This window comes from Neomonachus schauinslandi, chromosome 4, assembly GCF_002201575.2.
Source record: "Neomonachus schauinslandi chromosome 4, ASM220157v2, whole genome shotgun sequence".
NCBI classification, from domain to species: Eukaryota; Metazoa; Chordata; class Mammalia; order Carnivora; family Phocidae; genus Neomonachus; species Neomonachus schauinslandi.
This window is the reverse complement of record NC_058406.1, coordinates 32,300,938-32,325,133: the sequence shown is the minus strand read 5'-3', so window position 1 is coordinate 32,325,133 and position 24,196 is coordinate 32,300,938. Positions and strand designations below refer to the sequence as shown.

At 44.3% G+C, this 24,196-nt stretch overlaps 1 protein-coding gene across 2 annotated transcripts in view; it reads left to right on the top strand.

The window, feature by feature from the left end:
- ZMYND12 (zinc finger MYND-type containing 12) overlaps window positions 1-17,480 on the top strand; it is a 23,765-nt gene extending 6,285 nt beyond the window's left edge. Inside the window, exons 2-8 of one of the 2 annotated variants that reach the window (XM_021683773.1) lie at window positions 3,305-3,446; window positions 4,824-4,995; window positions 11,720-11,889; window positions 14,255-14,377; window positions 14,613-14,724; window positions 16,037-16,182; window positions 17,326-17,480. In XM_021683773.1, the coding sequence (XP_021539448.1) occupies window positions 3,305-3,446; window positions 4,824-4,995; window positions 11,720-11,889; window positions 14,255-14,377; window positions 14,613-14,724; window positions 16,037-16,182; window positions 17,326-17,451 (991 nt within the window). In that variant the 3' untranslated portion in view covers window positions 17,452-17,480. Of the gene's footprint in view, window positions 1-3,304; window positions 3,447-4,823; window positions 4,996-11,719; window positions 11,890-14,254; window positions 14,378-14,612; window positions 14,725-16,036; window positions 16,183-17,325 lie in introns of those variants that run through there. The other variant, XM_021683774.1, reaches the window with a different exon arrangement.
- The last annotated feature ends 6,716 nt before the right edge of the window (window positions 17,481-24,196 follow it).

Below are 24,196 nucleotides of genomic sequence, written 5' to 3'. Positions count from 1 at the left end.
CTCCCGCCAAAAGCAGGAATGAGGCAAGGATGTTGCTTTCATCACTTCTATTCAACATTTTTCTAAAAATGCTAGTTGGGGCAATTAGGCAGGACAATGAAATAAAAGACATCCAGCTTGGAAAAGGAGTAAAAGTACATCTATTTGGTGATGACATGATCTTCTAGAGAGAAATCCCTAAAGAACCTACAAAAAAACCCACAACAAACTATTAGAGCTAATAAATGAATTCAGCAAGGTTACAGAATACAAGATCAATGTGCAAAAATCAGTTGTATTTATACATGCTAGCAATGAACAATCTGAAAACGAAATTAGGAAAGCCATTCCATTTACAGTAGCATCAAAAAAGAAATAAATTTAACCAAAGAAGGGCAAGACTTACACACTGAAAACTAAAAAACATTTATGAAAGAAAGACCTACATAGATGGAAAGATATTCCATATTCATAGTTTAGAAGACTTAATCTTATTAAGATAATTACACTTCAAACTGATCTATTGATTCAATGCAATCCCTATCAAAATTCTGTCATTTTTGTGCAAATGGACACACTGATCCTAAAATTTAAATGAAAATGTGAAGTACCCAGAATAGCTAAAAAGTCCTTTAAAAGAACAAAGCTGGAGGACTGATACTTTTCAATTTCAAATTTTACTACAAAGCTGCAGTAATGAAGACAGTGGGGTAGTGGCATGAGCATAGAATTGAGAGTCCAGAAATAAGTATGTACATTTATGGTCAATTGGTTTTCAGCAAGGTTGCCAAGACCATTCAACTGGTGAAAGAATGGTCCTTTCTAGATGATGCTGGGATAACTGCATAGCCACATGCAAAAGAATGAATTTGGACCCCTACCTTACACCATAGACAAAAAGAGCTAAATATAAGAGCTAAAAACATAAAACTTTCAGAAGGAAACATAGTTGGAAATCTGTGTGATTTGGGATTAGGCAGCAGTTCAGATATGATACCAAAACCACAAGGATCCAAAGAAAAAATAGATTAGTTGGACTCCACCAAAATTTAAAACTTCTGTGCATCAGAGAACACTATCAAGAAAGTGAAAAGACAACCCGCAGAATGGGAGAAAATATTTACAAATCATATATCAGATAAGGATTTTATATCTAGAGTATGTAAAGGACTCTTAAAACTCAACAATAAGAAGATAAAAGACCCAGTTTAAAAATGGACAGAAGATTTGAATAAATTCTCCAAAGAAGATATACAAATGGCCAATACGCACATGAAATGATGCTGAACGTTATTAGTTGTTAAGGAAATGCAAAATAAAACCACAATGAGATACCACTTCACACACACTAAAATGGCTGTAGTAAAAAAAAAAGAGAATAACAAGTGTTGCCAAAGATCTAGAAAAAGTGAACCCCTCCTGTATTGCTGCTGGGCTGTAAAATGGTACAGCCTCTGTGGAAAACAGCTTGGCAGTCCTCAAAAAGTTAAACATAGGGCGCCTGGGTGGCTCAGTTGGTTAAGCGACTGCCTTCGGCTCAGGTCATGATCCTGGAGTCCCGGGATTGAGTCCCGCATCGGGCTCCCTGCTCGGCAGGGAGTCTGCTTCTCCCTCTGACCCTCCTCCCTCTCATGCTCTCTGTCTCTCATTCTCTCTCTTTCAAATAAAAAAAAAAAAAAGTTAAACATAGAGTTACTATATGACCCAACAATTCCATTCTTAGGTATATACTTAAAAGAATTGAAAACATGTGTTCACACAAAAAGTTATACACAAATGTTCAAAGCGGCATTATTCATAATAGCCAAAATGTAGAAACAACCCACATGTTCACTGACTGATGAATGGATAAACATTAAAAGTGATACAGCTATACAGTGGAATATTTATTCAGTCGTACAAAGGAATACAATATTGACAAATGCGATGAAATGGGATGAACTTTGAAAACGTTACGCTAAGTGTAGGAAACCAGACACAAAAAGTCACATGTTGTCTGTTTCCATTTATATGTAATCTCCTCATCAGGCAAATACATAGAGAAAGTGAATTCATGGTTTCTGGGCACCAGTGGGTGGAGAAAAGAATGAGAGAACCAACTAGAGCAAATGGAGCTTCTTTTTTGAGTGATGAAATTGTTCTGGAGTTAGATAGGGTGATGGTTTTATGACCTTGTGAATATGCTAAAAACCACTGGATTTATACTTTAAAATGGTGAATTTTCTATTGTATGTGAGTTATATATCAATTTAAAAGTGTAAAAAAAATAATTGGAGAAAGGGTCAGAAGCAGGTAATAGATTTGGGAATCAGTCATAGAGGCAATTATTTAAGGAATGGGAGTGGATTCTCTGTAGGACTGAGGTCCTGTCCAATTAAGTGTTCAAAAATACTAAATCTGTATGTAAAACTCAGAAAAGCTTTCTACCAAACTGTCACAGTGCTTCCCTCTGGAGAGCTAAAAATCAGCTGGCTCTGGATTATAGGCTTAGAGTAACTACTTAAGCTCTCCACTCCTATGCTTCCTTATCTTTGAAATAATAGCTTTTGTTTTGTTCTCAAAAAGTTAGTTACTAGCAAAAGCACCTGCTGCACCACTGGGATTGGGGACCGTCCCTAGTGTGTTCGTGTGAGTGTGCCCCCTGGAACACAGAAGACAATGTCAGTGGTGCTCTCCGGAGCCACGCAACACAGTCTCCTAGAGCGTCTCCTAGAGCCTTAGCAAATGGGAAATTCCTTTCCCTTCCCCAAGAAAAAGACGCTCACAAACATCAGCTTTGATGTTCAGATATTCTGAAAATGGCCTTAGAAAAATGTTATTAACGAAGCAGAAGAGCAGATCAGCCACAGCATCACCACGTGACTTCGTGACTTTGGAGTGTGACCTGTGCCTGAAGAAACAACAGCCTCCCACCCCCACTAATTGGTACACCACCACATAACCACATGGAAGAAAAGAGATTTGTGTCAAGAATGGCTTTGTGGGGCGCCTGGGTGGCTCAGTCGTTAAGCATCTGCCTTCGGTCATGATCCCAGTGTCCTGGGATCGAGCCCCACATCGGGCTCCCTGCTCGGCGGAAAGCCTGCTTCTCCCTCTCCCTCTCCCCCTGCTTGTGTTCCCGCTCTCGCTGTGTCTCTCTCTGTCAAATAAATAAATAAAAATCTTTAAGAAAAAAAAGAAAAGAAAAGAAATGGCTTTGGGTTCCCTGCCTGATATGTGTTGGGCTTCCTTTTCTAGTTTTTAGGGCAAGGCCAGTAAGTGGGGCCACTAGGATCTCCGGCCAGGCCAAAGGGAAAGATAATGAAGTCCATGTTTTCATTGTCAGTGGTGTGGTTCATCAAAGAGCGGACTGGAGCAGCATCCATGAGAAGATATGTCAGCTGCTGATTCCGCTGCGCACTTCCATGCCCTTCTACAATTCAGAGGAGGAGCGGCGGCACGGACTGCAGCAGCTGCGGCAGCGGCAGGTGGGTCCTGTGGGGGGGCTACAGGCTTAGCTCACAGGCTCCGCGAAACCACCCAGGACGAAGGGATCCCCAGACTGGAACCTCTCTGAGGACAGAGACTTTGTTTTATGACTTTATGTCCTCAGTCAGTTGTTCTCCACATAGTTGCTGAATACCCACCGTATTAGGTTCCCAGGGCTAACAAAACACCGCACACTAGGTGGCTTAAACGACAGAAATGGTTTTTCTCGCAATTCTGGAACCTCGAAGTCCAAGATCAAGGGTAGGTGTCAGCAGGTGTGGTTTCCTGGGGGCACGTGCATCCCTGGTGTTTTCCAAATTTCTTCCTGTTTCAAGGACACCAGTAAAATTGGATCAGGGGCCACCCTAATGGCCTCATTTTAACTTAATCACCTCTGTAAGGCTCTGGCTCCAAATGCAGTCACATTCTCTAGGTACTAGGGCTTAGGGCTTCAACATATGAGTTGCGAGGGGAACAAAATTCAGCCATAGCATCCATATATGCCCAGTATGTTGATAAGGCATAGGTACATAGTAGGAGGTCAAAAAAATGGTGTATGAATACACTGGTGAATTCATAAAGGAGATTTAAAAACTTCTATTATGGCATTGATAGCATCTCAATTATTCTTTTTTTTTTTAAAGATTTTATTTATTTATTTGAGAGAGAGAGAATGAGAGAGAGCAAGCACATGAGAGAGGGGAGGGTCAGAGGGAGAAGCAGACTCCCTGCCGAGCAGGGAGCCCGATGCGGGACTCGATCCCGGGACTCCAGGATCATGACCTGAGCCGAAGGCAGTCGCTTAACCAACTGAGCCACCCAGGCGCCCCAGCATCTCAATTATTCTTAAAAAGTTAGGGTTTTATAAGCCATAAATCTCAGAACACCAGATTCATCAATTTAAATGTTGTGGCACTTTGAGGAGGGCTTTGGAACAATGCACAATTTAAGTTATTTCTGATACTCACTAAGCAGGATAACTCCAGAAGGAAAGATAAGATGTTTCTCTCAAAATTACGACTCAAATAGAAAGTCAGAAAGTTGTAGAATGTCCGGAGACATGATGGTTTGCTAAACTACAATTTTATTATAAACACAAGAATAATATTTCTTTAATAACTTTATACGGAGCACTCCTTTATGCTGATAATGAACCAAGGTGAAAAGACACTTATTCTTGGACCTCGAGGAACTCACAATCCAGGTTTCCCTTTTTATATCACCTATTTTGGGTCTCATGTCCACCTTAATACAAGCAGGTTAACTAGGTGCCCTCAACCAGTTCATTAGGTAGTGGCCTTACCCAGGTGAACCTATATCCACCATTGCCTTTTACCTTTAGAATCTCTCAGATGGTCTAGTTTTTTCTTCCACAGAAGCATTTGATTGAATTCTGCTACACCGTAGCCCAGAAATACCTCTTTGAAGGAAAACATGAAGCTGCTGTTCCAGCAGCTTTGCACTCGCTTCGCTTCCGCATGAATGTGCACGGCCTGAGTTCAGTAGAGCTTGTGCCTGCTTACCTGCTGTTGGCCGAGGCGAGCCTTGGTGAGTGAGTTGACTCGAGACCCCCCCGCCCCAGGGCCCTCAAGGAGTACTAAATTGGGTTCAATCAGTGGCCAGAGGGTACAGCCTTGGCAGTGGCACCAAGATACCCTCTATAAAAGAGCAGTGTTGCTGTAAAGTTTGGCACAAGGTGGGGAAGCAGATGTCACAACTTTTGGCTACTTCTGACAGAAATCCACTCTAGCTGGCCTAAGCAAAAGGAGGACATTTATTCGGACACTGGAGTGTCCCAGGGGAATTGAGGCTTCATGAAGTCCTAGAATCAGAATGTTGTAACAAATTTTCTCTCTTGGGCCTTGTGTCTTGTCTCTGCTTCTATCTCTGCATCTGCTTTATTTACCATCTCTGCAGACCAGATTTTTCTGCCCTATGCCTACCACAAAGACAGCTACCCCAAAATATCAGATGTAGCTGAATTTCCATGGAATTTACATGTTCCTCCAGGTTTAAGGAGGATAGTAGAAACAATTAGCATCTGATTTCCAGTGTTAAATTCCTAGAAGAGAGAGCTGTGTTGATTCAGCTTGAGTGTGGTATTTACCTTTATCTACCTTTGTCAGGGTCACATGGCCCAAAGAGGAGTATAGGAACCTGCCCCTGTGGATGGGAGAGGGAAGAAGAACCGTATCTCTCATGCCGTGGATGAGAGTGGGGAGCACAGACTCAGCAGAGCTCCACCCCACATGGTGGTTGCTACAAGAAGAGAATTAGCATCTTGGAGGGGAATTAACATTTTTGAGCATCTGCAGTGTTTTAGTTACTGTCCAACCACTTTATCCATCTTGATAGCCACTATTTTTTTTTAAGAAGCAAACTTCTAAAAAGCAAAACTGTTGGAAATACAGTACAAAGAACCTCTTTTCCCCTGAGCTACGTGAGAATAAGTTGCTTGCCTGATGCATTTCCTAGACGTTCTCCTTCATATCCACCATACAACCGTCGTCTACTATCATCTAGTTCACGTTTCTCCAGTCGTTCCAATTACACCTCGACAGCAGAAGGATACAGTTCAAAATCACACTTTTCATTTTGTTGCCATGTGTTTTTAGTCTCCTTCATCCTGGAATAGATTCTCAATCTTTCCTTGACTTGTATGACTCTGACACTTTTAAGATTAAAGGCCAAGTGTTCTAGAAAACATCGCTCAATTTGGGTTTCTCTGACTTCTCCTTATGACTGGACTCAGGTGATGTGTCTTTGGCAGGAGTGTCACGGGAGTGCCACTGTGTTGTTCGCACCTCATCCTGCAAGTTGGCACGTGTTTTCAGTTTGTTCCATTCCTGATGCCACCCATTTAAGTTACTTTGCTAAGGTGGTGTCTGTCAGGCTTCTTCTTTGTATATTCTTCCTCCTTTTCGCAATTAATAAGTATTTTATGGGGAGGCATTCTGAAACTATATAAATATCCCATTCCATCAGACTTTCAATATATTCATTTATTTATATCAGTATGAAATCTTGCTTCCCTGTTCTAGTCAATGGATTAATAATCTGTTTCTATCGTAATTTGGTGCTTAGGCTATTCCTGATTTGGCAAGTGACAGCCCATTTAAACTGGCTTCCATGTCTCCTTGACACATCCCCATTGTTCTTCGATCACCTTCCTGCTTTCTGGAACATACCTCCAAGGAGCCTTGATTTTTTTTTTAGTGAAAACTGGAATTCAGAAGGCAAGAGTTGTGCACAGACGTATGTGTTGCTATTGAGGTAGGGTTGCTCCTATGCCTTCTTGGTGGACAGAGTTAGGGAATATGTATAAACATAATAATGTATACACACATTACATCTAAATTCATTCTCTCCTACTCTCTCTATATATAGATAGAGATATGACTATGAGTCCCTACCAGTACCTCTAAATTCAGTCCAACGCTACCACAGGGTTCAGTCTGATTTCCTCCCATTCTGCATCTGTAGTTCTCTTCTCTGACAGTGAGAATGCTGGCTCTGGCTTCCTTTTTCATTAATATACTTAGATATTTCATCAGTTGCCCTCTATGAACCAATCTTCCATTTCCAACCCTACTCTTTCCCCTTGCAGATGCCTTTCTCTCCTTCCATGGGCTCTGACTCCTCATTCAGGGCTGCCTCTTCTGCATGGATCCTCTCCTCACTGGTTTGGGCTCTGACTCCCCCTATGAGGCCACATAACTGCAAGAATGCCTTCCTCACCCCTGTCAGATCTGGCTCCCCACTCCAGTCTGTCCCTCCACCAAAACTACTGGGAAGAGCACTGGACAAGGAAATATAGCCCAGGTTCTGTGCATTTCTGACACTTACTAGCTATAGGATTTGGAGATTTTTCCCGACTTAATTTGGGCTCAGGTCATGATCTCAGGGTTGTGAGACTGAGCCCTGCATCAGGCTCTGCAGTCAGCAGGGAATCTGCTTGAAATTCATCCCCACTCCATCTCCCTCTGCCCCTCCCCCATCTTGCACGTGAGCTCTCTCTAAAATTAAATAAATAAAATCTTTTTAAAAACCCAAAATACTACTAATAATAATTATATATCCATTGATGAGATTACTTAATTTAAGTTTCTCTTTCCCACTAGACTATAAACTCAGGAAGAACTGGAACTGTCCCTATTCTTATTCATCAGAGTGTCTTCATACCCAGAACAGCACTTAGCACAGAGGAGGTCCTCAAAAACTGCTCTCAGAGAACCTGACATCTGGTGGGCGCTGTGAAAGCATTTGGTGAATCTGAGTCCCCTTCACAGGATTGTTTTGAGGATTAAATGAGTTTGTGTGTAATGAACATGAGAGTGCTTTGCAAGCTGGAAAGTTCCGTCTAAATGGAAGTTCTCATTATACCTCCCCCTGTCTTTGAAACCTTGCCAACCTTTTTGAAAGTCTAAATAAATTACATTCCTTGTGCACATGTCTCTTTCTCATCTAAGAGATTCCGCCAGACTGGAGTGGAAAGAATAACAGGTATTTAGCCTTTTCTTTTCTTTTTGGTAAAACTTTGGAATTTTAATCAACTAGAGATGATATTTTCAGTAACACTTCAAAGAGCCACCTTACTCATCTTCCCCCACTCTAGTCAGCACTTTGGAATCAGGGAACCTGGGTTCAAATTCCAACTCTTTTTTTTTTTTTTAATTTATTTACTTACTTTAGAGAGAGAGCACAAGTGCACGCGTGCACACACAAGTGGGGGAAAGGGCAGAGGGAGAGAATCTTCAAGTAGACTTCCTGCTGAGTGCAGAGCCCAACAGAGGGCTCTATCTCAAAACCCTGAGATCATGACCTGAGCTGGAATCAAGAGTTGGATGCTTCGTCAACTGAGCCACCCAGGGACCCCTCCAACTCTTTCTTTACTGGTTGAGTGATGCTAGGTATCAAGCTTCTTACTAAGGGCTCTTACACATACTCTTCCTTCTGCCTGGAATGCTTTTTTCTCCCTTATATATAGCTGGTTTCTTTTCAATCATCAGGTATCTGCTTAAATATCACCTTCTCAGAAAGGGTTCTCTAATCATCCAATCAAGGTAGGTTTCTTCCTGCTTTTTTGGAAGACTGTTCTGTTCATTTCCTTCATAGCATTTTATTTTTCTTTGTTTATTGTGTATCTAGTTCCCTGTATTATATGCCCCTTGTGGTCAGAGATCCTGTCTGTTTTATTCACTAGTATGCACTGAGCATCTAGCAAAGTGATAGAGATTCTAAATTAAATGAATGTGTGGTTGAATGAATGAATGAAGTTTCCTCCTCTGTACATTCCTCCTCGGATATTTATTTCACAGGGTTGTTGGCAGAGTTAGATCACAGATGCAAATGGCCTAGCATACTGTGCATACAGCAAATAGCAGGCCCTCAGTAAATGTGAATTCCCTTTCCTTCCCCTGGGTGCCTCCCAGCTTCACAGATGATTATCTGTGACTGCTTTGTTCTGTGCTCCTTTACTTTCGTCATCAAACCTTCCAAAATCTTCCCCCTTGATGTCTCTCAGATCAGCCGCTAGCCCAGAGTAGGCCTTTTGTCTCACCCTGCAGACAAGAGTCCTTACTCCTTAACTGGCTATCCTTTCTCTTTCTCTTCCATACGCTAGTGACAGGACCCTTTAGGATAGTCTAACTTCCTTCAGCAACTTTGTGTATCTAGTACATCCACTCCATCCCTACACTTGTCGAGGCAAACACTATGTAGAAGAAGGCATGCCTAAACTTACCCACTCACCGGCCAGTCTCAGTTCGACCTGCTGGGAGCAGCTCATTCCTCCTACCTCACTATACCCGCTCTCTGGATTTGGGGGCTCAAGTTCTTTTTTCTCCCAAGTATATCTTTTGGGATGCTTCTTTAGTTGCTGGTTCAGCTTGGCCTTGGGGCCTTCCTTCTTTGGCATTGCCTTCTTGAAGGGAAACTACACGATGAAGATGAAAGGTTTCCAGTATGTGTCAGTGCCCTCTGCCAGTTTTCTCCCCATCTAAATAACCTTTGCTAAGAATCATTTGCTCAGTCTAAAGCTCTTATTTTATAGAGAAAATCCAGATGGAAGATGTGACTTGCCATGTTCGCATGAGCCAGGATCCCGGGCCTCCGCCTCTTCTAATCTAGTATTTTCCCATTTTAGTTTGAACTTCAGTCAAGAGAAGTTCCATGTTTCCTCCCTTCGATTGCTTCTTCAGCTCTCCTTTAATTCAGTGACCTATGATTACAGCTAGAATAAGTAATGCCTGCATATGAGCGAGGCCTGGGAGGAAGGACAAGCAGAACAGAAGATTGACTTATGAGGGGTTTGTGTCCTCGTCCCCTGACCTTTCCTGGCACCATTTCTGCTGCAGCACCCATCACAGGAAATGCCTCGCACCCAGAGCATACCTCCTGCTCCGCAGAAGGCTGGCAGAGTAGTTTTCTATCCAGGTCTGACAGCCTCCCTAGGAGGCAAGCAGGGAAGCAGGAAGCTTTTATGCATCTTCACAACCAAACAAAAAGTTTTAAGTGTCAACAGTATCTGAATATTAGAAATAAGGTGCCTTTTACTTAGTAACCGTGTGTTGTCCATTCTAGCTCCTAAATGTCTCTTAGGTATCTGCTCCATCTTCACTCACTGCCTTAGTTCAGGCTCTTATCAGTCCTTGCCTCAACTATTTCCAAAGTCCTCTAGTGAGTCTTTCACTCTACTTCCTCCCCTCTCGTCCCTCCCCCACCCTGGCTCCTGGGGATCCTTCTAAATCGAAATCCCAACTCTCTCTCCCTTTCTGGAAATCCTCCAGTTTTTATCCACATGCATCCAGCTCCCTGGAGCAACTTACTAAGTCCTCCAGCCCTCCATGACCTGTCCCCTGACTACCTCTTTAGCCTCATTTCCTGCCACTTGATCCCTCACACTTTGGGCTCTGGCATCCCAGACCCATATATGGTTCTCCAAACACCGCCCACTATTTCACATCTCCATGGTTCTGCATCTGTGTTACCTCTGCCCGGGTGCCCGCCCTCCCTTATCTGTCAGGAAAACTTCTACTCATCCTCAAAACTCAGCTCAGATTTTCCTATCTTAGTTCAGCTGCTATAACGAATACCACAGACTGAATGACTTAAACAATAAACAGTTATTTCTCACAGTTCTGGAGGCTGGAAGTCTAAGATCAAGGTATCAGCAGATTCGGTGTCTGGTGAGGGCCCACTTCTGGGCTTGGAGACAGGCACTTTCTCCTTTATCCTCCTATGGCAGAGAGAGGGGTCACCCCTCTTGTATCTCTTCTTTTATGACACTAATCCCATTCATAGGGCTCCACTCTCATGACCAAATGACGCCCCACCTCCAAATACCATCACTTTGGAGGTTAGGGCTTCAACTATGTGTTTTGGGGGGATACAACATTCGGTCCATAGCACTGACCTCGCCTCGCCCCATTCCATTGTCCCTCTCCACCCCATCCATAGAATTAAACACCTGCTACTCTCTGCCACTTCCAAACCTTATGATGTTACTATTGCTGCACTTACACACTGTGTTATAAATATATTGTCACCCATGCATTCCCTGAACCCAGCTGTAAATTTTTCAAGGGCAATGGCTTTGATTCATCTTGGAATCCTCATCTCTCAACACAAGGCCTGGTACATAAAAAATATTAAGTATACATATACATATATTTTTAACAGATACAGTTCACATACATAAACTTCACTCTTTTAAAGTACAATTCAGTGATTTTAGTATATTCACAAGATTGTGCAACCATCACTACATCTAACTACAGAACATTGTAGTCATCCCAGAATGGACCCCCATACCCATATTAGTAGTCACACTCCATTCTCCCTCCCCACAGTCCCTGGCCATCATTCTTCTGTCTCTATGGATTTGCCTATTCTGGACATTTCATATCAATGGAATCATACAATATGTGACCTTTTATGTCTGGCTTCTTTCACTTAGTGAAATGTCTTCAAGGTTTATCCATGTCGTAGCATATGTCAGTACTTTATTCCTTTCTGTGACTGGATAATATTCCACTCATGGATATGGACAGACCACATTTTGTGTATCTACTCATCAGTTGATGAGCATTTAGGTTGTTTCTATTTTTTGGCTATTATGGTGAGGCTGCTATGAATGTTTATGTGCAAGTTCTTGTATGTCAATAAATGTTTGAGTCAATAAACGAATGAGTGAATGGGCACTGACTCACATTTCATCATGTGTCCTCTGGCCAGAATATGAATTATAACCTTCTTTACTTCTTTTGGGCAGGTCTAGGCCAGATTGTCCAAGCTGAGGAATATCTATCTCAAGCCCAGTGGACAGTCCTCAAATCAACTGAATGTCGTTATGCCACCCACTCTTTACTGCATCGGAACCTGGGACTTCTCTATATAGCTAAGGAAAACTATGAGGAAGCCCGTTATCATCTGGCCAATGATGTAAACAAGTTAAATTATAACACCTGAATGTTTCTGAGAACAGCTATGCTTAGTTTTGTTTGTTCTTTTTTTTTTTTAAAGATTTTATTTGAGAGAGAGCACGAGTGGGGTGAGGGGCAGAGGGAGAAGCAGACTCCCCACTGAGGAGGGAGCCCGATGCGGGGCTCAATCCTGGGATTCTGGGATCATAACCTGAGCCAAAGGCAGACACTTAACTGACTGAGCCACCCAGGCACCCTTGTTTGTTCTTTTTTAACTGAGCATTTCTCTAAAACTTTCTGTTGACAACTGACTAGTGAGATATTAGCAAGAACACAGTTCTAACAACCTGAGTTCAAGCCTTTCCACTTCCTGGCTGTGCATCCTTGGCCAGGTCATGTCACTTCTCCAAGCCCGATTTCTCTGAGGATAATAAAGGTAGAACAGCACAGTGGTTAAGAGAAGGGCTTTACTTCTACTCTTGGACATAGTGGACATTATTTCACCTCTTTCATCAAGTGTAAGACAGAAATCATCAAATGGTGTATGTCTCATTGGGTCAGTGAAGAGATTAATAATAGGACACTGTATATGCAGCAATTTGCTATCATTTTTACATATAACATCAGTGCTTCTACTTCAGAGTGTGGTTATTAAGTTTAAATGAACTGTTCATATATGAACGTTCTTTATAAACTATAAAACTGCATACAGGGCGCCTGGGTGGCTCAGTTGGTTAAGCGACTGCCTTCAGCTCAGGTCATGATCCTGGAGTCCTGGGATCAAGTCCCACATCGGGCTCCCTGCTCAGCAGGGGGTCTGCTTCTCCCTCTGCCCTCTTCCCTCTCATGCTCTCTGTCTCTCATTCTCTCTCTCAGATAAATAAATAAAATCTTTAAAAAAAAAACTGCATACAAATGTTAGATAAGATGATGATGAGAGTGATGATGGAGCCATTCTTCCAAAATTTAATGAGGTTTCTATAAGGATGTCAGTAGTGGACAATATGCCCAGAGAGAAAAGTTCTTGAGCCTGAAATCTGGATGAGGTTAAGGTCAAGATGCAGTCTCAGCACTCGCTCTCGGGGGTGGGGGTGGGGGGCGTCCTGGTGACCCTGCTTTCTCGCTTTCTTTTCAGGAGACAGGACAGTAATAGTTTCTTGCTGTTGATAGTCCCTGGTGTTTCATTAGCTCTTGTTGGTTCCTTAACCTCTGTATGTCTCTTCAAATAATCCTTTCATTAAACTATCTTCAGGAAGTACTTGGAGGGTGCCATCTATTTCCACCTAGGAGACTGACTAATACACTTCATTTGTGTTTTCTCTCTGTACTCTCACTTACAACAAATTAAGCAGAGGCACAGGTTCTGTCTTGAGCTGGGCCACACAGTTAAGAAATAGATCAGGCTCAGATTCTTCAGTCTACCGTCAAAAAAAAAACAAACAAAAAAACCCATCCACATCTTTATGGATACATATCATAAAATTCATACACTTTAAGTGTACAATTGAATGATTTGGAGTAAACTTACAGAGTTGTGCAACCATCAGCACAATCCAGTTTTAGAACATTCCCATCACTCCCAGAAGCCCCTCACACCCATTTGCAATTCATTTCTCCTTCCGACCCCCACCCCAGGCAACCACTTTCTGTCTCTGTAGATTTGCCTTCTCTGGACATTTAATATAAACAGAATGATATGTGGTCTTTTCATCTGACTTCTCTCACTTAGCATAATTACTTTGAGACTCATCCATGTTGTCATATCAATACTTCATTCCATCTATTGCTGAGTAGTATCCATCATCTGGAAATAAACCATTTGTGTAGCCATTTATCACTTGATGAACACTGGGGATGTCTCTGCTGTTTGGCTGTTATGTTAATGCTGCTCTGAACATTTGTGTTCAAGTCTTTGTGTGGACACATGCCTTCATTTCTCTTGGGTGTAGTCTAAGAATGGAACTGCTGGGTCATATGGTAACTCACCGTTTAACTTTTTGAGAACTACCAACTTGCTTTTCACAGAGGCTGCATCATTTTCTATTCCCACCAGCAATGTGTGAGGGGTCGTTTTCCTCCCCATCCTTGCCAACACTTGTTTTCTGCCTCTTTGATTAGAGCCCTCCTAGTGCGGGTGAAGTGGTATCTCATTGTGATTTTTATTTTGCATTTCTTTAATGACTAATAATGTTGAGCATTACTTCATGTGTTATTAGCCATTGGTATATCTTTCTGGAGACATGTCTATTCAGATCCTTTGCCCATTTTTTAGTTTTAATTGGGCTGTTGTAAAAGTTCATTACAAATTCTGGGTGTACAAGTTCTTTATCAGATGTATAATTTACAAGGAGAACTAAAGCACCCCATTCTTCCTTCTGCTATAGATTTATTTTGCCAGTTGTGCATTTGGAACAGAGGACATCAGGACCTCAGGGGGCTACTTCCACCTGGCTAATATCTTCCATGGCCTTAAAAAGTTGGACCTGGCAGACACGTTGTACACCAAGGTGAGCTGGGGAATATGGGAGTTGAGCCTTGGTACTTCGGCCTTCTAAGTTACGACTGGTGTCGCCAGACTATTCATGAGAAACTTGAGGCACAGAGAGATGAAATGACTTGCCCAAGATCACATGGTCTGATACATGATATATTTCACTTTCCTTTCTTCCTGTTTCTCCACTAGCAAAATAGATTCGGCTCAGGTCTGGCCTGCTGCTCAGATTGCGTCTGCTTTCCCAACAGGTCTCTGAGATCTGGAGTAAATACTTGAACGATCGCTACCAAGTGCTCTCACAGGCTCGCATCCAGCAGATAGACTTACTGGGCAAACGATTTGAGACCGACACTGGCTTGGGTAAGTGGCAGCTCTCCCTGGAAAGCAGAGCAGTGACTTCACCCCTCCTAATCCATAGGCCTTGTCCCCACGAGGAAGAGCCACTGTCCCTGTCATGGAGCACATCAGTGCCATCTTCTGTATTTTGCTGATGAGGACACCGAGATGGGGGAATCAAAGAGATTCCACCAGTGCTGGGAAGAATTCAGAGCCCTGGCACCACACACAGCCTTTCCGGGGGCTCATAAGGGACAGATCTGGAGAGAGAAAGACCTACCAGAGCCCCCTGTGATCTCTGCAGAGCCTCCATTTCTGATGTGTTATCCCTCCAAGGCACATAAACCAGGGTAAACTCTCTGAAGAAGTCACATTGCTCATTTATTCTGGTGCCTTCTCCTCTTCCTTTACTGGACAGTGAGCTTCTCAGTGGCAGAGCTGAGTGTCATCCATGTCTCTGTCCCCAGACTCAGCAAAGGGTGAGTGCTGGGTGGCACTGCACAGCATCATGCCCTCTAAGATATAATAAAAATGGACAGAGGACCTAGTTTCTGCCCAAAGACACATACAGTGTGGTTGATGGGATAGAACCTAGATGAAATAAAAGGAAGTTCCTACAAGTACACATTATATTATAAGATGAGTCCCAGAAGGAAGAGGTGAGGACAGTTGGATGGTGTTGAAGAGGGAAGACTTCTTGGAGGAGAGGTCTTGAGCTAAGATTTTAAAAAATGAATAACTTTATTGAGTTTTCTTTCATTATAAAAGTGGTTTATGTTAAAGCAGAAAACTTGGAAATCATAGAAATCCAAAGGCAGCCAACCTTAGCGTTATGGTGTATGTCCTTTCTGTCTTCTTAAGCATAGTATGTAAAGAGTGCTTATAAGCACCTGCCCCAAATAACTCATAAGACAATAAAGGGTCACTAGAGTAAGACCCAAAGCTGCTTGGAGGAAGAGTAGACAGACTCACTGGTGGGAAGCAGAAAGTCCAAGGTGCTCAAGCACCCTTGGATTTGGGAGAGGATTGAGCTGCTGGCTACCAGAAATCCCGGGGGCTCTTGCTCTCCAGCTGAAGCTGAGTGGGACCCAAGGAGTCCCACTATGACAGCTTCCTGCTTTGGAGGCCTAAGAAATCAAGAGTTCAGGACTCTGAACGAGAGACACCGTAGCTACCTTGAGACCTGTGGGGGTCTGCCTGGAACTGCCGGGCTTCCTGCTGTTGTGCTTTGTGCCGCAGGCCGGTGCCCTGACAGCTCAGTGCTCACCCTTGAGGGGAGACTCTGCAGCTCCCAGGGCCTGTGTCTTTGTCCCAACTTCCTTCCTTTCCATTGCAGATGAAGCCCAGGAAGCAGAAGCCATTCAGATCCTGACTTCAATCTGGAACATTCGAGAATCTACATCTAACACAGCCCCCCAGAAAACTATCTTTGTTCTGAAAACCCTGTTCATGCTTTACTACCTGATGATGAATTCTTCAAAGGCAAGTTTCCCCAGAAAAGCACCATGTCTAAAATGGGGGTAGAAATTCCTCTAGTTGAATTTGGCTGTGTTTTGCCCAGTTACACTGGCTTTTGCCCTCTGAGTAAGCCCTCACTTCAAAACAGTCTGGATGCTCGAGATGTTTCTCATTTGTGGAGTCCAACCTGCATCATGGAAACTGCATTGTCTTCTTCCCTAGGGACATGCCCATCACTAGCCTAAGTACTTCACATGAACTCTCCTGTGTAATTGTCAGGCCAATTTCATGAAGTAGGTATTGTATTATTCCCACTTTACAAATAAGGAAACTGAGGCACAGAGAGGGCCCATTGTTTGCCCAATTTCTTTTGGAGGAGAGGAAGTCACAATAAACAAGGAAACACTTAATGCGTAATATAATTTCAGATAGTGAATAGTGCTGCAAAGAGAGAGAGAGGGAGGGAGGCCTGACGGAGGAGGCCTTTCTGTGTGGGTGTCATGGAAAATTTAGGATTTCCTGGGATGCCTGGGTGGTTCAGTTGGTTAAGCGTCTACCTTCGGCTCAGGTCATGATCCTGGGGTCCTGGGATTGAGTCCCGCATCGGGCTCCCTGCTCCTCAGGAGGCCTGCTGCTCCCCCTGCTTGTGCGCTCTTTCTCTCTCTGTCTCTGTCAAATAAGTGAATAAAATCTTTAAATAAATATTTATCGGAAGGGAGGAAGTGAGGAAGGGAGGGAGAAGAAGGGAGGGAAAGAAGAGCCAACCCAGAGGCTGTCCCATGATGTCCTGTGAGACCTCTGTCCAAGTGAAAACTCTGGACCACATGGCCCCCAGGATGACCCCTATCACCTCTCTGTCTCCCAGGGTTGGTTCAGAGGGTCCTGACGAAGATCCCATAGAAATCTCACTCTGCTAAGAAGGTGTACTAATTTTTACTTACTTTGTCAAGCCAGGTGGGTTTTTCTGGTCCCCCATGACCCACCCAGCACATGTGTGGCTAGCTGTAAGGACCCGGTGGGTGTTCCCAAATTTCCAACAAGAGCTCGGTGGCTGGTGTGAAAGGCGGAGAGGTCCTTTCCCGTGTTTCTGGGTTGAGCAGAGATGGGGCTTCCCCACATAAAGCTCTCCTATGACAATTTCTTTTTGTAACTGCAATTCTATTCCAGGCACAAGAATATGCCATGAGAGCCTTCAATCTAGCCAAAGAACAGCATCTCAGTGTCCATGAACAAAACACCATTGAAGAGCTACTAAGTCTTATCTCAGCTGAAGAAGCTCACCCCATTACTTAGTGACCCATGAACTCGGCATCAGGGGGCTGTTCAAGGGGCTACTGAATGTCTAATATATTCCAGCTTGCACAACTGCTTTGAGGTACTATGACTTGCTGAAGTTCCCCGCTTTTTCCCCTGGGCCTGCACATGTAGCCATGTTTTTATTCTTGCACAGAATATGTGAGGAAATGTAGAGCTTTAGGCATAGACATCAGTAAAACTGATCTTTATCATGACCTTTGCACTTGGCTTCCTGCGACTTTGTATGACTTTGAGTAATGTGCTGTCAGCTCATTAATACGGTACTTGTAATTAAACCACAAATAGTTTATCATGTTTACCAGATGCCACCCAGTGACACATTTTGTAGGCCTTTGCCAAAGAAGGGTGTGGGGGATACAGTTATACTGGAGCAAAGTTTTCCCATTCTACTGGAATTAAGTTAGCATTAATGTGAGGTAGATTGTGATTTAAATGTCCATTATAGTTCTTAGAGCAATCACTAAGAAAATTACTCTGAAAAATAGTTACAAAGCGACAAAGAGATTAAAATGGTACACTAAAGGGGCGCCTGGATGGCTCAGTTGGTTAAGCATCTGCCTTCGGCTCAGCTCATGATCCCAGGGTCCTGGGATCGAGGCTCCCTGCTCAGTGGGGAGTCTGCCTCTCCCCTGCCTCTGCTCATGCTCTCACTCTCTCTCTCTCTCTGACAAAGAAATACAATTAAAAAAAAAAAAAGAATAACAGGTCATGAAAAACGTTTAACAAAGTAAATACTTCAAAAAAAGATAATGAACCATTACTTCAATGACAGATCATGTCATCAATTTAATAGAAAAAGTATGTCTTTTCTGATATTCATCAATATTGATGGCAATGTGGTGGAGATAAATATTTTAATATATTTTAATATATGCCCACACAAACATACAGTTTCAATAGCTAACAAATACTTAAATAAACACTAGCAGGCTTTAAAAGCATATGGACAAGGTTACTACTGCAACCAGGTTATAAGCCTAGAATTATATATCATAAAATTGTTGTGCTTTGCTTGCAAACCTTTGTAAGGATCGTAGATCCCCTAGAACATCTCATGAACAAGGCAGTGACAAGAGGCCATTCCAAGTTCAAGGGTCAAGTTTCACCACAAGAAACAAAAATGTACGTGGGGGATGAGGAGGATAGCAGCCCAAAGTGAGTGCTGGAGTCACGGTTTACTTTCTTCTGGTTTGAGCAAGCCGTTGGCGTGGCACACTCAGGCAAGGAGCCCTGGAAGAGGAGAGGGTCTGTGAAGGGAGAAGAGTGTGCATTCAGACTGGGGCAGGGCGAGTTTGAGGAACTGGTGAGACATTCCAGGAGAGATGAAAAGGGCGTGCAATCTGGCATTAAGAAAAGAAGCCTAGGTTCAAGCGAGAAATTTGAGAGTACCACGCAGAACACCAGGGAAATAGAGGAGATCACCTGCGGAAGAAAAGAGAGACAAGGAAATGCCCCCAAACCAAAAGAACCCAGCAGAGAAAGCTGCGATAATTTCAGATTTCTCCAGACTGTTCTTGCAAAAAAAATCCCCTTGTACCTTTCACCCAGATCCCCCAAATGTTAACATTTTATCACATTTGCTTTATCATTTTTCCTCTCTATATATTCACTGTTTTCCAAACCACTGGAAAGTAAGTTGCAGACCTGCTGCCCCTTTACCCCCCAACACTGAATGTGTATTTTCAAAAAACAAGGACATGCTCTTACATGTGCTCATCAGTACAATCATCAAAATCAGGAAATTAACATGGATATGACACTATCAGATAATAAAAGAGAGACCTCATTCCAGATTTCACCAGTTGTCTTCACGTTCTTCACGTCTTCATGTCTTCACCAGTTGTCTTCATGTCCTTACTTAAAATCTCTAAGCAGGCGGGGCATCAGCTGCCCCATGTCCCTCGTCAGGGCTGTGCCCTCAGAGGTGACACAATGTCAGATGTTCCGTCCCATATCCCAGGAGGAACGCAACCCAAATTTTCTAACACACGAAGAGGCCCAGGCTCTTTGGGAGATCTGAAGAGCTGTGATTCCCCGAGGCTGGTGAAAGAGGGAACCCGCAGCGGAGTGGGCGCCACCGTGACAGCCGGGCGAGGCCAGCAGCTGGGAGGCTGCGTGGGTCTCGGGGGACAACCACGGGAGCCTGGGAAATAGAAGGGGGCTTCGTCAGTTTGTTCTTCGAGGAGAGGAAATCCCAAGATCCAACAGCTTGGGAAGGTGTCTGTAGCCAGCGGGGGGGCCTCCAGTAGTGTCTCCGCTGTGGGCACAGTTTGTGCCAGAGCCAAAGTCAGGAGGGCGGGGAAACCGTCACCACCCTTTCCCAGGCACCTCCTGCCCCATTGGATACGCTGGCCCAGAGAGCAGCCAGATGGAGTTCTTTGTGAGACGACTAGGGGAATTTGACATAGAATAGGAAGTAGATGGTACCAAGGGATTATTGTTAGTTTTTTTAGATGTGGTAAAGGCATAAGGAAGTGTCCTCTTTTAAAAAAGATACATGCTGGGGCGCCTGGGTGGCTCAGTCGGTGAAGCATTGGACTCTTGATCTCAGCTCAGGTCTTGATCTCAGGGTTGTGAGTTCAAGGCCTGCATTGGACACTGAGTGTGGAGCCTACTTAAAAAATTAAAAAAAAGAAGATGCACATTCTCCAAGAGGAGAATGCAGGGGAGGAAAAGATGTGGTGTGTGGGATTTTTTAAATGCATAAAGAAAATAAATGAGTAGGGCGCCTGGGTGGCTCAGTTGGTTAAGCGACTGCCTTCGGCTCAGGTCATGATCCTGGAGTCCCGGGATCGAGTCCCGCATCGGGCTCCCTGCTCGGCGGGGAGTCTTCTCCTCCCTCTGACCCTCCCCCCTCTCATGTGCTCTCTCTCATTCTCTCTCTCAAATAAATAAATAAAATCTTTAAAAAAAAAAAAAAGAAAATAAATGAGTAGATGCAGTAAAAATAGAAAATTTTGGTAATTTATTTTTTTTTTAAGATTTTATTTATTTATTTGATAGAGAGAGACACAGCGAGAGAGGGAACACAAGCAGGGGGAGTGGGAGAGGGAGAAGCAGGCTTTCCGCCGAGCAGGGAGCCCGATGCGGGCCTCAATCCCAGGACCCTGGGATCATGACCTGGCTGAAGGCAGACGCTTAATGACTGAGCCACCCAAGCACCCCGAGAATTTTGGTAATTTAAAATCTGGGTGGTTTACTAAACTATTTTCTCTACTTTTGTGTCCTTTGAAGGTTTTCATATAAAATGAAAAGAATAAGGGCGCCTGGGCAGCTCAGTTGGTTGGGCGTCTGCCTTTGGCTGAGGTCATGATCCCGGGGTCCCGGGATCAAGCCCCACATTGGGCTCCCTGCTCAGCGGGGAGTCGGCTTCCCCCTCTCCCTCTGCCGCTTCCCTTGCTTGTGGTGTTCTCTCTCTCTCTCTCTCTGTCAAATAAATTAAAATCTTTTAAGGGCGCCTGGGTGGCTCAGTTGATTAAGCGACTGCCTTCAGCTCAGGTCACGATCCTGGAGTCCCTGGATCGAGTCCTGCATCGGGCTCCCTGCTCAGCAAGGAACCTGCTTCTCCCTCTGACCCTCCCCCCTCTCATGTGCTCTCTCTCTCTCGTTCTCTCTGTCTCAAATAAATAAATAAATAATCTTTATAAAAAAAATAAATAAAATCTTTTTAAAAAGAATAAAATAAAAAGAAAAAAAAGAGACATCGAAGGACATACGAGTGGTTTGGGGAACAGCCTTAGTTCAAGGGTCTCAGGCCCGGTGCCGACCAGAGTGAGTTGCGAAACGTCTTATCACTGGTCCCAGGAAGGCCTGTGAAGTCTCATGCAAACACACAAGTCCCGGGGGCGCAGCCTGACCCGGGAGCCTCCTTCAGGTGAGTCCACAGATTCTTTCCATCCCCTGGGGCCGTACTGCACCACACGGTCATTGTTAATGGCTTCTCGCTCTCACTTGCTCTTTGAATCTCAATTCACATGTCAGCCCAGGAGAGCTCATGGAGCAGGCCCATGACAAGCTCATACCATATGCATTAGTATTTTCCTCCATCATCTTGACAGTTGAGAGCTGGCAATATTACAATTCAGACGACACTCTGCGTTTGAAAGGAAAATTATGGTTTTTCAGAATGCAGCTGGTGTGCGAATGAATAGGATAAAGTATCTGTGAAGCTTTTCCCTCATTTTATGATATGAAAATAATAAAATGTAGCTGCAGCATGTGGTCCTTACTTAAAAAGAACAACCAAAAGGCACAGAGTTGGGGGAACAAAGGCAAACAAAGCATCTTGTCCCACAGCAATAATTTTAATAAAAAGCAAAGACAGCAAAACAATCATTTATAAATGATTTCTTCCCTGTTGGAGAAGTTAACACTGTTATTGCTGTAGAAACCACTTGGAAATGAGCTCTCTCAGCGCCTAGTTAAGATATATTCCTTGTAGCACATTTTCAGCTTGCCGGTTAGGCAGGGGAAACAATTCCCTTTCCTGGAGGGGAACTGAGCCGAAGTACCCGCCCGCGGTGAGACAGAACTCACAAATCACCCCAGAAGTTTAGGAGCAAACGAAACACATTTCTCACGCGTGGAAAACAGAGGCAAGACAAAACGAGCGGAGAAGCAGCGTTTTCAGGCGTTTTTCTTGGCCACTTCTGCACATTCTACTAGCACACCTGCTGCAAGAAATCCATCACCCAGGCCAACCTCCCCGGAACGAGGTGTTTCAATGCTCATGTGGCTCCATGTCTTTCTTGGTCCCCAAGTAGCAGTGGGGTGCTGCTAAATGTTTTGCAACCAGCCCTCCAGGGGTAGAAACTTGATATGTGGCATCTGCCCATCTCGGGGGCTGGGGGGGGTAAGATATCCTACCAGGGCTGATGTCAAGTAGCCAACGTGATGTCACCGAACGGTGGTGTTTGCAGAGACTCGCAGCAACATGCCCTTCATCTCTTCATCACAGGGCATTTCCGACAGCGTAACCTCGAGAGCATGGATATTAGAAAAATGTAGTAAAATAATTGGGAAGTGGTAAGTTTTGAGTATTTAATACCTATATTTTTAACTTTATTTTTTGTAATATACTTTCATTATAGGTTGGTATCATTTCTTTTTTTTTTTAAATGATGGCTGTGTTTAAGAGCCAGCTCACTAAATTCCTGCAGATGCTCATGATCCCCTCCCCTGGGCCAGTGAGAGCGGGTTCCAGCACCCCACTGACATGGGGGCACCCCTTCCAGGGGGGATAACACCAAACCAGCCACCTGCCAAATCCCGTCTTCACAGAGACCTCTGTTGGTTCTGCGGAGGGATTGAGAGCCCTGCTCCCCTTACAGAAGATGAGCATTCTTTCCAGACAGGAGATTCTGGGAGCCTCCCTCAGGACAGGTGCAGGACAGCAGGAAAATGAGCCACTTGATTGGCTACTTCCATCTGATCTCAAGGCTGTTGGCCCCTCCAAGTCCAGATGGTGCTGTTGGGCTATCGGAGCTCCCTGCACAGCCCTGGCCTCCTGCACTCCCTTCACCCTCTGTTTGACAGATTACATGCAAATCCCTGGCACCTCCTCCTTCTATCTGATGCAAAGCCAGCCAACCTCATGCAGGAAAAACCAGGTGCTAAATCGCCCAAGGTCAGGCTGCTCACCAGCTTTCCAGCCTCCCAGTCGTCCGAGGCAGCCTTTCCTTCAAATACAACATTAAGCCAAATGCACCATCTGAATCTCACACTATAGCATCCTAGGATCTCAAGGACAGACAGAACCTTCCAATTGTGAAGCCTGGACCACGGCGTGCGCAAGCAGCCGTCAGCACTCCTCGCCCTCCGAGCCGTAAAGCTGCTGTCTGCCGGTTCTCCTCCCTTGGCCCTGAGCCACGATCACGGGCACGAGCCGCCTGTGACTGCTGACAGTGGGAAGGACGCTGCAGAAAGCTAGGCATGTGGCTCAGTGCTTCACATTCACGACTGTGTTTACTTATCACGCTTATAGGTAAAGAAACGAAGGTGTGGCAAGATGAAGCGACTCTCCCGAGGTCACATGAGCTATAGGTTTTGGAGTCAGGATTGGCACCGGGGATGTCTAACTCAAACTGGCATTATTGACATTAGTCCGTGTTGCCTGCCACAGAGCGTGAAGACCCTGACGGGCGGGACTCTGGTTGTTGCGATGCCTGGGTAACATAGTGTGAGTCAAAAATATATCACCTTGAGAGTTCCTCTTGAGGGAGCCATCTTTGTTTAAGAAAATGCCTTTAATAAGCCACCCATCGGGGAAGGGGAAATCTCAAAGGTAAGGGCATTGGCAGGAATCAAGAAAAGGACTGGCTGGCGCCTGGGTGGCTCAGTTGGTTAAGTGACTGCCTTCGGCTCAGGTCATGATCCTGGAGTCCCAGGATCGAGTCCCACACCGGGCTCCCTCCTCAGCGGGGAGTCTGCTTTTCCCTCTGACCCTACCCCCTCTCGTGCACTCTCTCTCTCAAATAAATAAATAAGTAAAATCTAAAAAAAAAAAAAGAAGAAGAAGAAAAGGACTGGCCATACTGCTGTACAGTAGAACGTAAATGGATTTGGTTTGTCCCAAGTAGGGAGACAGGTACTTGTGGGGTGTAGGTGATGGGTTCCTCAGTGGTGTATCCAAAGAACACTTTACAAAGGGCGTACCGTGTCTGCATTGCTGTAATGTCTTTGTTTCCTCCCACATCATTGAAACACACATGTACCCACACAC